This window comes from Protopterus annectens, chromosome 14.part0 (genome assembly GCF_019279795.1).
Source record: "Protopterus annectens isolate FY-2018-M chromosome 14.part0, PAN1.0, whole genome shotgun sequence".
Classification (NCBI taxonomy): Eukaryota; Metazoa; Chordata; order Ceratodontiformes; family Protopteridae; genus Protopterus; species Protopterus annectens.
Genome location: NC_056748.1, coordinates 154,561,830 through 154,575,376, shown reverse-complemented (window position 1 = coordinate 154,575,376; position 13,547 = coordinate 154,561,830). Strand labels below are relative to the sequence as shown.

Below are 13,547 nucleotides of genomic sequence, written 5' to 3'. Positions count from 1 at the left end.
AACAAACAAAGAATGGTTAAGCGCTTTCACTTGAATAAAACAAGCTTCCTCAGAACACCATAGCTTGCATCACAGTTGTTTAAATAACTTTTTTGGCGCCAAAATTCAGTTTGAAATTTTAAAGCTATACACACATCCTATAACCATTGTTCTCTGTTCATAAAATCTTAAATAATATTCATATTATTTCTAAAATCAATGTTACATATAATATATGTTGATAAAATGAACAAGTTAAAAAACTGAAAAAATGTTAACAAAGACATTTACATCTAGATCATATCAAAACATGTTATCCTAATGCAGAAAGAACCTTAACACTTGATATATATGTCAGCTTGAAGTGCAAAGTCATTGGGAATTATTCATACATAGCTTGTTAAAAATTCACATTGCTATTCCTACAGTATGTAATACCTTCACTTGAAGCATTCTCAACTACTTTGTAGCCATAATCTATTCCTTTTGTTAGCCAGTACCTTATTTATCATTTTGCAAGGTAACATATCCAGTATTTATTTGCTCAATATTTTTTTGTTACCATTTTGTTCCTTGTCTCTCAATCCCCTATCCCCTCCCTACACTATGGCTGGCGATAACTGTTAATTACAATGGATGGTCATGTCTATAGCTGGAGATAACTGTTAATTACAATGGATGGTCATGCTTATGGCTGGCGATAACTATTAATTACACTGGATGGTCATGCCTATAGCTGGAGATAACTGTTAATTACAACGGATGGTCATGTCTATGGTTGGCGATAACTGTTAATTACAATGGATGGTCATGCCTATGGCTGGAGATAACTGTTAATTACAATGGATGGTCATGCCTATGGCTGGCGATAACTGTTAATTACAACGGATGGTCATGCCTATGGCTGGCGATAACTGTTAATTACAACGGATGGTCATGCCTATGGCTGGAGATAACTGTTAATTACAACGGATGGTTATGCCTATGGCTGGCGATAACTGTTAATTACAATGGATGGTCATGCCTATGGCTGCTGATAACTGTTAATTACAACAGATGGTCATGCCTATGGCTGGCGATAACTGTTAATTACAATGGATGGTCATGCCTATGGCTGGCGATAAGTGTTAATTACAACGGATGGTCATGCCTATGGCTGGCGATAACTGTTAATTACAACGGATAGTCATGCCTATGGCTGGCAATAACTGTTAATTACAACAGATGGTCATGCCTATGGCTGGCGATAACCGTTAACTACAATGGATGGTCATGCCTATGGCTGGCGATAACTGTTAATTACAATGGATGGTCATGCTGCTTCATTTTATTTGATGATGTTCTTTAGCTTGTTTTTTTATTTGCTTTTTGTTTTATTCACTTGATAGGTTAGTAAGCCCACCCAGTAGTTCGGCTGTTTTCACTGGTAGTTCAGGACTGTCTATTAAGTGACATACTTACAATTAGACTCTGTACAACTCAGAATCGAAGAGATCATAACCGATTACGATAGGAAACTTGCCAGCACCTCATGGCCTTCACCCTATACCCTATAATGTTTTGCTGTCAGACCAAAGACCAGATAAAAGTTGCTGCAGAACTCTTTTACACATCTGCTTTCAGCTGTCACTAGATCTCCATGTATTGTTTTCTTCTGAACTGGACCAGTCCGTCAAAGAATGTAAGAAACTTAAAAAGCTATTGCAAGAAAATATGCAGCTGCTTGCATCTGAGGTAATGCAGTAATATGTATAATCATGTTTTGTAATTCAGAAGCTCTTATTAAGATGACTGTATGAGTGTGCTTCAAATAAAGTATGACTCAACAGAACACAGCAGTACAAGAAAAAATATACTACAAATGGGTCAGGTACTTGTAAAATGAACACTGCTGGCCCACTTTAACTTCTTACAAAACTAACTGAAAAAGATGAAAGGCACAAACTATGTCATTTTGTGAATGAACAAAGTAATGGGTAACCAAGATCAAGAAAACCTGGTTTATGAACTGAGGTACAGAAATAATACAAAGCAAAGCCATTAGGATATTCTCCAGGTCTTGGAAGTGAATAAAGGTCTGTCGAAATTATGTACTGCACAGGTTATGGCAAACAAATCAACACACTTCCTTTTCAGATCCAAAAATACAAAACTTAACAATACTGGAGACAACTAATGGGTAATTGCTCTGTTCAGATGAGGCAACAGATCTAAGCAACAGGTCATCTGATGGTGGCATTTCTTCCACTCTGTTTTTCACTTAACCATGCATAAAGACTTTTACGCTAGAGAGGCTTTTGTGGATGACTTATAACTTAATATACAAACTTTGATTTAAAAAGTGGTTTGAATAAAACTAATATTCCAGGAGTGTTGCATAATAAAAAACTCCTGAATAGCTTTAATGGTACAAATCAGTATCCACGTTCATAATGTTAACATTTAAAACATAAAACTATAGGGCCCTCTTTAGTCAGAAAAAAGTCCTTATACATGTGGCATGTCCTCTTAACTTTACCAGTGACACAAAATGTGCAAGGAGTGAAAACAAAGCACAAGCCATTTGAAAAAGCAATTCTATTATATTCCTTTCCTGCAGCAAACATGAATTTGCAGTTTAGGTCATTTGAGTTTATTATGTGGTTATTTACATTGCGTCTACAGTACATTGACAAATTTCAAACAGGTCTGGCTTAAGACCATAAGGTCAAACATTTGTGTAGCACTTGCCTTTGGCTCCAACATGTTAGGCATAGACACTCCTCTGTCCATTCTTGTCACAGGCACATGACCATCTGGAATGGACTACATTAAAAAATACACTATGAGTATAAATGTTATACACATGCTTTTAAACAATGACAGCATCATGCTTGATGGTACAAATGTATAACTTATTTGTTTTGCCAGGTAGCTATATATGAAACAGTTTATGGGAATTACTCTGATATCTAGGACTCAAGAAGCTGTATCTTTAGGCCCCAGTTAGCAAAAATGTGCCTTACAGGTTAGGAATCTGTGAATCTGATATTTAACAGCCGATGTAATCCAAGGAATTTGTAGAAACCTTTCAGCTAGCTAACCAGTGATACAATTCTTTGCCAAGCAAAATCCTCACCCACGACATGTAAATTATACCAGATCAAATGATTTTTAGAAATCTAATACAAGTATGATGAAATCCAGTATGACTGAGGAAGGCAGACATTCCGGTTAGTAAAAGTATTCAGTACGCACCAACTGGTTTATGCTTTCCCATTTATACATAACATACCCCTGCAGTTCAGTAGTCTATTCCCTGTCAAAAGTGTCATTAAGAAGCTGGCTGGCCATGGTAGAGTTTTAAGTGTGACTGCCAGGGTTAGTTTCCAGATCAACCAAAATGCTGCTGACAAAGTACATAAAACAAATTCTTTTAGAAAAAGGTTAGTTAAAAAACAAAATCACACAGGTTTGCAAAGTAGGGCCTCAAATCCTATGTCCTCCCTTGCAGAGCATCATTTCCTATTTAATCTATTTTCAGATCAAATTCAGATACCATACGAAATTACAAACAATTTGTTTTACAGCAGTGCCAAGATATTTCATTGTTTAGGTCTGTCAAGTATATCTGGACCAGGTAGCAATTACTAACCTTTAATTAAATGTATTTATCCACATCATTATCACAGCAAATGATGTTACCTCATTTCTGATGAATGAATGCTACTTAGTAACTTCTGTGTTTTGATTGTGAAATGAAATATTAAGAAAGAAAAAAACACCTCTGCAGGGCTTTTTCATTTTTAATTTTTGGCATAAATCATGCTTCTAGGTTTTATATTTCCCACTCTGTGCCTTACATTCTGTATGTAACTAAAAAGACAAACATAATTCCTTTAGGCTTCAAACTGTTGCTGCTACAACATGGATATAACTGGTGGTATTATGAAAACCTTGCTGCTAGATGGTAAGGAAATATCCTTTTCTTCCTTTAACATGTAAAAAAAGATGATACCAGAGTTTAGCAATGTTATACAAAGTGACATGACTGCTTACTTGGCCATACCTAAAGACACTTTACCTGGACACAGGGGCTTTCTAGCAGATTATAAAAGTCCACACTACATCAGAAATAGCTGAATCATACGTGTGTAATGTTTATGTATTCAAATCAATTCTCAAGACCCATACAAAATAAGCAATGCCAGCATTTGAAAAAATGCATCTGTGCATATTTATACAATTAGCTTGCAATCAGTCTGTAAGAAGAAAGTAAAACAAAGTAAAACAGTACTAGCAACACAAATAAATGAGTGAGAAAAATTAGTTCATGTAAACAACAGTAGTTATGTAGTTCTATAACAAACTCCATGAAAATATCTTCACTTTACAAGACTGCTTCAGAACATCAACCAACAGGATGAAAATCACATGGAAATGTTTGCTAGATAGCAGCTCCAAAGCTATCAACACAAATCAACATGAAACTGACATTTATTAGACCCAGACATAATTACTAGCCTTTCAGGGACATTGAATGCCCTCATGTTTGTGAAACCAATGGAATAACATGGCTAAAATTTGGGAATGAACATACATGAAGGTGATACAGATACAAATATAGACAATATGACAATTAACACCTAATAATCCCTTTGGAATGACTTGAGTATTATCACTGACAGTTGCTGTCCAGATGACCATACAATGTGACCTTCATTTTGTACCTCAGGAATACCTAATGCGGCTAAAAGGCTGTTAGAGTAAATCACTGGTGGTGGTGAGATATTCTTAAGAAAGATGGATGTTTTTTCTGCCCATTTAAGAGACCCAAGTCATAACGTCAGTGGGAATATGTTAATAAGGAGCAGATGATGTACTACTAAAAGAATATCTGACCGAGACAAGGAGCTACAGAAAGACAAATCTTCAGAATAAGTGCTAACACAAAGGTAATGGTCAAAACCAGAAACTAAGACATATCTATCCTCTACACCCTTGACTGTAGTAGGGATTACATAGCCATAAGAAATATTATCAAGTACATTAAAAACCTCCAACTTGTACTGCCAGCATCTGCTATATTCCAGAGGGAAAAAATGAAATAAAGTATCTATAGTAGTATATACAGTCACACTGGAAGTGAGAGTGCCAAAGCAGACTAATAATCGAGAAGTTAATCTTGGGACTTTTGTCACCCATTCCCAGAGTTATAAAAAGTATCTAGAACTGGATGATCAGAAGAGCTAAATGGTGATTATTCAGAAGGAGCTTCAAACTTAAAACATGACAATTAAAAAAACACAATTTTTGACTTTATGCTATTAATTACCAGAAATACTATGACTGCTAAGTCACCAGCCTTCGAACTTCTACATGGTATTTGTAATTTCCAGAAGAATTTAACCCAAGCTTCCCATTAGGATATTCAGAACAAATTAACCCAAGCCTGCCATTAGGATATACAGAGTAAATTAACCCAGGCCTGCCATTAGGATATACAGAACAAATTAACCCAAGCCTCCCACATTAGGATATCCATTACAAATTAACCCAGGTTTGCCATTAGGATATACAGAACAATTTATCCCTAGCCTCCCATTAGGATATCCAGTACAAATGAATCAAAGCCTCCCATTAGGATATCCAGAACAAATTAACCCAAGCCTGCCATTAGGATATACAGAACAATTAATCCCTAGTCTCCCATTAGGATATCCAGTACAAATGAACCAAAGCCTCCCATTAGGATATCCAGAACAAATTAACCCAAGCCTGCCATTAGGATATACAGAACAATTAATCCCTAGCCTCCCATTAGGATATCCAGTACAAATTAACCCAAGTAAGTCATTAGGATATCAGAACAATTTAACCCTAACCTCCCATTAGGATATCTACAATAATTTAACCCAAGCCTCCCATTAGGATATCCACAACAAATTAACCCAAGGCTGCCCATTACGAAATCCAGAACAATTTAACCCAAGCCTCCCATTAGGATAACCAGAACAAATTAACCCAAGCCTAACATTAGGATATCCAGAACAATTTAACCCTAGCCTTCTATTGGATATCCCAAACAAATTAACCTAAGCCTGCCATTAGGATGCCTTGATTATGTAGACTTGCTTTAACTAAGACAATTTTACTTTATGATGCTGACATGAGTGAAGTAAGTTTAATTCCCCTTTATATTACACAAATCATTATTTTTTATCAATGGTCAATTAATCAAAAAAAAAAAACTTGTGCAACTAATGCTCACTAAAAATCAAACATATCTGTTTCATAGATGGTAAGAAATGCCTCTTCAAACCTATCCCTTTTACTTAATACATCCATGTCCAAACTCCATGGACATTCCATCTCAGAGAAAGGATTGTTTGGCTAAACTGTTTAAATTATTTCAACCACTACTTGGAGAAACACTTAAGCAATCAGAATATTTTAAAGAGCTTCTTTTAATTAGCTTGAATTTTTTGGATAGGCTTAATATGATTTACAGTTGGAATTTTTTTTCTGGATGCGAAGTGTAATTTTCTGAGATATCAATTAGCAATGGCCTAAGTGAATTAGTGGCTTACTTGACCACCAAAACACCTGTGCTGTATTTGTTTACTTGAAAAAAAAAATTATCTTAAACACCAATACATTTGCTGTTAATAACATGTCCTCACAAAGCTGCGGCTTGGCAAGGGGGGGGGGGGGGCAGCAGTTTTTTTCCAGCAGTATCTGTACACATCTATCAAAGAAAACAAAGTCGTGGACTAAGAAACCAATTTGTTTTGGAATGACATTTCCATGCACTCTAATCTTATTTTATACCTAGAAAAATAAATCCATTACCACAGAAGATGCAAATAATGTTTCTATGTCTGTCAGATGCTAACTGAAAAAAATGGCTGTCTCATGAGGGAAGGCTTATATTCTGTATTAGTAAATAAACATTTCTGATGTAAAGCAGTGCAGTGTTCATTAAACTACTAGTGCAGGTGTACAAAGCTAATGAATGTTAAGTAATTTAGTAATAGATATTATGACAGCAATCTGGTTTCTACTATGGACCTTGGGGGGGTTATAGTCTAATGCAAATAATATGCATCTTTATGCTCAGGGGATAATGCAGGAGGGACTGGTGCATGCAACTAGAATGTCACCTACTAATGATATGCTGGCTGGCACATGTAATTTCAGACTATCCAGTTTCCTCATCACACTTATGGCAAGCAGCAGACAGGCAACAAACATCACCAAGAGACACTAGTACACCTCATGGGTCAAATGAAGACTATCCTTTCTGCAGGACACAAGATGGATATATTAAAATTTAAATATATATATATATATATATATATATATATATATATATATATATATATATATATATATAAGTACAGTCTGGAGTAGCAAGTTATGCTGCTTGAAGCTGCTGATAATGGCTAGATGTAATGGAAGGAATTCAAGACCTTATCCCTCTAAGCATGTGCTAAATCCAGGAGTTACTTGATTTTCATTACCAGCAGTAACCTGACGAAAATGATAATGAGACTGAGGCATGAAAAGCCCACCTCACCGCATGTGCCATGATAAAATCTTATTGTGAGGGAAGAAAAAAGTTATACCAGCAGCTGAAAGAATAATAAAAAAAAGACAGAGTGCATTAAAAACAAGTAGAAGCAAAAGAAGACCAATGAGATTTCACTCTAATGACCATGTGACACCTGTGGCACATTCCAGCTTTGTTTTCCCTTACATTTTCCACTGTGCATTACTGCATGCTTTCCAACAAGTGCATATTTAGAAATCATAGGCAGTAAGTAATGAAGAAGCATAAACTTGTTTCCCCAAATGTGGTAGAACAGGAAGATTCAGATGATCTGGGGAACACCATCAACATCAAGAAAGGAGAGAAACCTACTTATTTTTAGTCACCTCAGCCAAAAGGCGAATACAGGTACTTGAGATTTGGCACATCTAAAAGGCAATTGAAAAAACGCTAACTTTAAACCAACGAACCACACAAAATACCACGGAATCCTTGCACCAGCAGATGAATGGTACCAAAGCAGCAGTGATCTTAACACAGTTTATTTATTATCCACAAGCGTTTTTGCCACTAGCTATGCGGTGGCTTCTTCAGAGAGAACACAATTACAACTGACACAGTTGCATGCACTTGTTTAAAAACAATCTCAAAAGGAAGTGATGTAACAATACGAAAGAATCCATTTAAACTTCCAGATCTGTTACCTGTTAACTAACATTACAGAGATTACCATGAATAAATATACATTAATGAATGAAATACATTAGAAACACTACTCAACATGTAAGAAAGTAGAAAATTAAAAAATACATAAAAAAGTATCAAATGCGCTGTCAACAGTGAAAAGTGTATTCGAAAGTAAAATGCACTTGATAAATCAACGCATATGAAAGTTAGTATAAAAATATGTTGATGTACTCAATAAGTGGTAAAAGTATAAAAATATATATACCTCAAACCACAATACATGGTATTAACCCTGATAGGTGTATTCAAACATAAAATACATTAAGATACCCTAAAACAATAAAAATACTATAAAGGAACAATTTTACTATACTCGATGAAAAATGCCTCACAAATACTACACACAATACGCAATATAAATCCAACAAAACCCAAGTTATAATAATAACGGATAGGTTTACTAAATTTGTTCTTTTTTATTTCTACTAAGGCCCCTAAATCTACTCCCTTAAGAATTAGGCCTCATCATAAAAAGTAAAAAATCTATATATTTGTGGGTTAGATGAAACCAACTATCTCAGATAACTCCTCATTTTCAATACTGCTTAGTATGCCATCAAAAAGAGGAAGGAGGTTAATGCACTAGCTAAGCATATTAATAGCTACCCTGGTCACAGTTTTTCATTTATGGCTATTGACCAAGTTCAAGTCAATAATCGGGGGGGCCCATTTCCATTATTGCTTGAAACCCGTGAGCTGGAGTGGCAATTGAGAACGGATGCCTTTCGGCAACCGGGCCTTAATGAAAACTGCAATATATCAGCAGTATTGAAAATGAGGAGTTATCTGAGATAGATGGTTTCATCTAACCCACAAATATATAGATTTTTTACTTTTTATGATGAGGCCTAATTCTTAAGGGAGTAGATTTAGGGGCTTTAGTAGAAATAAAAAAGAACAAATTTAGTAAACCTATCCGTTATTATTATAACTTGGGTTTTGTTGGATTTATATTGCGTATTGTGTGTAGTATTTGTGAGGCCTTTTTCATCGAGTATAGTAAAATTGTTCCTTTATAGTATTTTTTTTGTTTTAGGGTATCTTAATGTATTTTATGTTTGAATACACCTATCAGGGTTAATACCCTGTATTGTGGTTTGAGGTGTATATATTTTTATACTTTTACCACTTATTGAGTACATCAACATATTTTTATACTAACTTTCATATGCGTTGATTTATCAAGTGCATTTTACTTTCGAATACACTTTTCACTGTTGACAGCGCATTTGATACTTTTTTATGTATTTTTTAATTTTCTACTTTCTTACATGTTGAGTAGTGTTTCTAATGTATTTCATTCATTATTGTATATTTATTCATGGTAATCTCTGTAATGTTAGTTAACAGGTAACAGATCTGGAAGTTTAAATGGATTCTTTTGTATTGTTACATCACTTCCTTTTGAGATTGTTTTTAAACAAGTGCATGCAACTGTGTCAGTTGTAATTGTGTTTTCTCTGAAGAAGCCACCGCATAGCTAGTGGCGAAAACGCTTGTGGATAATAAATAAATTGCGTTAAGATCACTGCTGCTTTGGTATCATTCACCTGCTGGTGCAAGGATTCCGTGGTATTTTGTGTGGTACATCTAAAAGGCAGTTTACTTTTAAGGAAGCTGTTTCTCTGCACCTTCTTGAATTACAACCGGCAAAAGGACCCCAACATACAGGTTTGCAGTTTGTTTACTCCACATTTCTAAGTGGATGTCAAATCTAGATGGCTTACCAACAATTAAAAAATTGTGATGGATGTTTCATAAGGGATGAGACTACAAAATCATCCACATCTCGTGGGAAGTCCACGACTCTAATATCAGTACCCGCAGTGATATTATTATTACAATTACTATCAATGAATTTGGACACACTGGACACAGTTTAATTCCAAAGCATATTGTTTGCTCTGTGTTTAGGCTTTGCTAGAGATATTACTGTGGTCAAATGAAATGTTATTAAGACATACTCAAAATGTACCTCAGTAACGCAAATAAAAACATTATGAGCAGGGAGATACAGGTCACCAAACAATCTCATCAGTCTCAAACCCTCCCTCAAGCAGTGGTCTGTTCTGAAGAAAAACACTGCTTATTTTATAAATGAAAAGAGAAAGGACAATATAGGTAGTAAAGGACAGTATAGGTAGTAAAGGACAGTATAGGTAGTAAAGGACAATATAGGTAGTAAAGGACAGTATAGGTAGTAAAGGACAATATAGGTAGTAAAGGACAGTATATGTAGTAAAGGACAGTATAGGTAGTAAAGGACAGTATAGGCAGTAAAGGACAGTATAGGTAGTAAAGGACAATACAAGTGGTAAAGAAGGGCAATTCAAGTACTGGACAGCTCTTCCATATAGAAACAGCTGCTGTTTTTATCAGTGCAGAGGTGAACTTCTGAGTGACCTTAAGGCGGAACTGTGAGGCACAATTAGAATTGCCTTTGCATTATGGAAATGCTGTTAAGGGGAGGAAAGATGAAAATGAAAGTACAAGTGTTGTGCAAATCATTTACAAACATAGTGACTGCAATGCATTTTGTTTTACATTAAAGTCAGTAACGTGAACAGCCAGCAGTAGACTTACGTGAAATGCTGTAACTCTGAATTATTTTAAAGCATTTGGCTACAATATGTGCATAGTTTAAGCTGGAAAGGCAAAAATGGAAGTTTAAATCAATTACTGAACCTGTAAGCATTAACAGAAATTATGATTTTAAATAACACCTTAATTATCTTCTGAATAAAGTAGTTAATATTAGTTTTTCTACTCTGTCCTTTTCAATCATCACGGTAAATATGAAGCTGTTGAATAAGAAAATGGTAGCATCACACGTAACTAACAGAACTAAAATGGATACTGTTCTGGAAGACAGTAATTACATGAGTCTGGTTTCCATGATTGCTGAAACAGTTTCATGTGGAATGGGGTCTGAGCCACTTTCCCTGTTAAGAAAAGAAGAAAAAGAGCTGTGTTTTTGTACTGTTACTATGAAGAAATGAGGGTAACCGAAATAAGTAGTGTTTGTAGCTATGTGAGAATGCCTGGATTTCGCAGCTCACGACCTGTGCAGATCTGCATTCATTTTCAGGATTCGTTGCTAAATAAGGATATGGCAGTGCTGAAGTTTAGAAATCCACATACTGTTAGTGAGTACCTGGTTGTGAACATAATGTGATAGATGTGTTAAGTCCTACTGGGAAGCATTCTGTCATGAGGAGCTGCCTGTGTGTCCCGAGGACATGATACTGGTAGATGGAAACTGACAGTTCGGCAAGTGTCGAGTTATGTGCCACTGTCATGCTCTCCTCCAAGGAGTACCTTCCATAGACACATAGCACAGACTTAGAATGGTTCACCTAAAGTGACTCCGGGAGAGGCTACTACATCAGTAAAAACATAATTTTGTTTCTTCTTTCTGCAGAGCTGTGGCTGGCAGGTACTATGACCATAATGCAAAGTACTATTGAATCACTTTAATTATAGTCAATAAAATTAACCTTTAGTAATGCAGCCAGGTCACACTGTATGTTAGCATCTCATCAGAAGCACAGTCTGAATAACAACTTCTTATATTATTAGCCATAAAAAAAAGGTACCAAGAAATCATGCCAGTTATATGTGAAGTTTCATATATCATATAACTTCATAAGAAAAGCAAATTAACATACTTTGCAATATTTTTACAGATTTATATTGGCTGCATTCAGACAAAATCCTCTCTGAAACAGTGTGAGATTTGAACAGGAAAGAAGATTTTAGAATTCTCGTCATCTGTGGCAGGGAAACGGGTAGAAAATATGAAATGTGCTGAAACTTTTAGAGCATAAATAACATCTAACTGATAATAAGAGTATTAAAAATAAATCTGGAACATGGGGTGAGGTTAGCATTGGAGGGTAGTTTCCTTTAAGTGAGACAAGAAGCAAATTCTCAATAATTAAAAAATGAGTAGAGATGTAAAAAACTGTGAGAATTAAAAACCAGAGTAATGCTTAAAACGAGACAACGTCTGGAAGCAGAACTTGAGAAAGAGCTCGATAATTAAGCCTTGGAAGTAAGAATACTTGTTTGGAAATGTTTGTGAAAAGATGTTGACATTCCTGGGAAGCTGAGATGAATATTTCTTCAAAATGAACCAACACGTTAAGGACATGATATAGGAGTATGTGGGCCCTGGTGCATGTTTTTTTTTTTTTTTGCCTTGTCAAAAATTGGGCAGTTATAATTTAAGACAAGTGTTGGAAGGTGTTCTTGGCAAGACAGTAATTCTTATTAAATAATTAATGTTACTGTTATTATAATATGGCAAGTAAGTTATAACGAAGCACAAGATATTCTAAACACACAGGAGTTAATACACATTGCAGATGGAAGAGAATGCAAGGAAACTGAAATGAAAACAAGTACTTGTGGGAAAATATGCTTTGAAATGGCTGCTGTGGAAGTATGCATCAACTACTAATGCTTGAAATCCTTCTGCTGGTTGGATGCGTTTTAGTGTCATTTTTTTTTTAAGAAATGTGATAGGCCCAGACCAGATTACAAAGGGATTTGTTGGGACCCCACACTTAATTGATAGGTTTACCATAAATATAATTACACTGTAGGATTATAATGACTCCTGATGATGAGGCTTGGACATGTGAAGCAAAGAAGTTTTAAATCAGATACTAATTACATTGCAAGTCAATGGATAATCTATGCACTATTGTTATTTTTTTGTATTGCTCAGTAATTGATATCATGTTAGTTAGTACAGTGTTTTGTAGTCAGTTTATTTAGTGCTAAAGGTTTTCATTTTTTTACAAGACAGAAACATTTTCTGCTTTGTACACGTGTCTAGGAAGGAACTGTTGCTGCTGAATTTACATCTGCTACAGAATGGATTTTACTATTTGTTAGTTTCTCACTGTACCGGTTAATGTTGTTGTGCCGTACCAGTCAGACGAGCTACTTGTTCAAATTTAGTTTTATAAGAATATGTAGATTTATGTACAACTGTAAAGTACATTTATGTATTTTCAATTGTATGCTGATTATGAAATGTAAACAAATGACAGCATTTAAATATCTGAGAAAAACACTCAAATTCTGTTTTTTATGTATCTGTAAGCGTTTGCAAGCCACAGTGTAAGAGACTTTATCTGGTGTGAAGGTAAGTACACACTGAGGTAAGTCATTACACAGAGAGGAAGTCTTTTGGAACCTGGTTCCTTGTACAAGCCTGCTATATACATAGAGTGGACACCACAGTAAGTCACTGACTCCAGCAGCAAGCTTGCTGGAATCG

The 13,547-nt window shown here is 35.4% G+C and overlaps 1 protein-coding gene across 30 annotated transcripts in view; it reads right to left on the bottom strand.

Annotated features, from left to right (window-relative positions):
• ABLIM1 (actin binding LIM protein 1) overlaps nucleotides 1-13,547 on the bottom strand; it is a 2,317,257-nt gene that overhangs the window by 82,514 nt on the left and 2,221,196 nt on the right. For 29 of the 30 annotated variants that reach the window (XM_044055908.1, XM_044055914.1, XM_044055911.1 and 26 more), the window contains one exon: nucleotides 2,710-2,784. The exons of the other annotated variant lie outside the window; for it this stretch is intronic. In XM_044055908.1, the coding sequence (XP_043911843.1) occupies nucleotides 2,710-2,784 (75 nt within the window). The remainder of the gene's footprint in view (nucleotides 1-2,709; nucleotides 2,785-13,547) is intronic. 30 annotated transcript variants of the gene reach the window in all.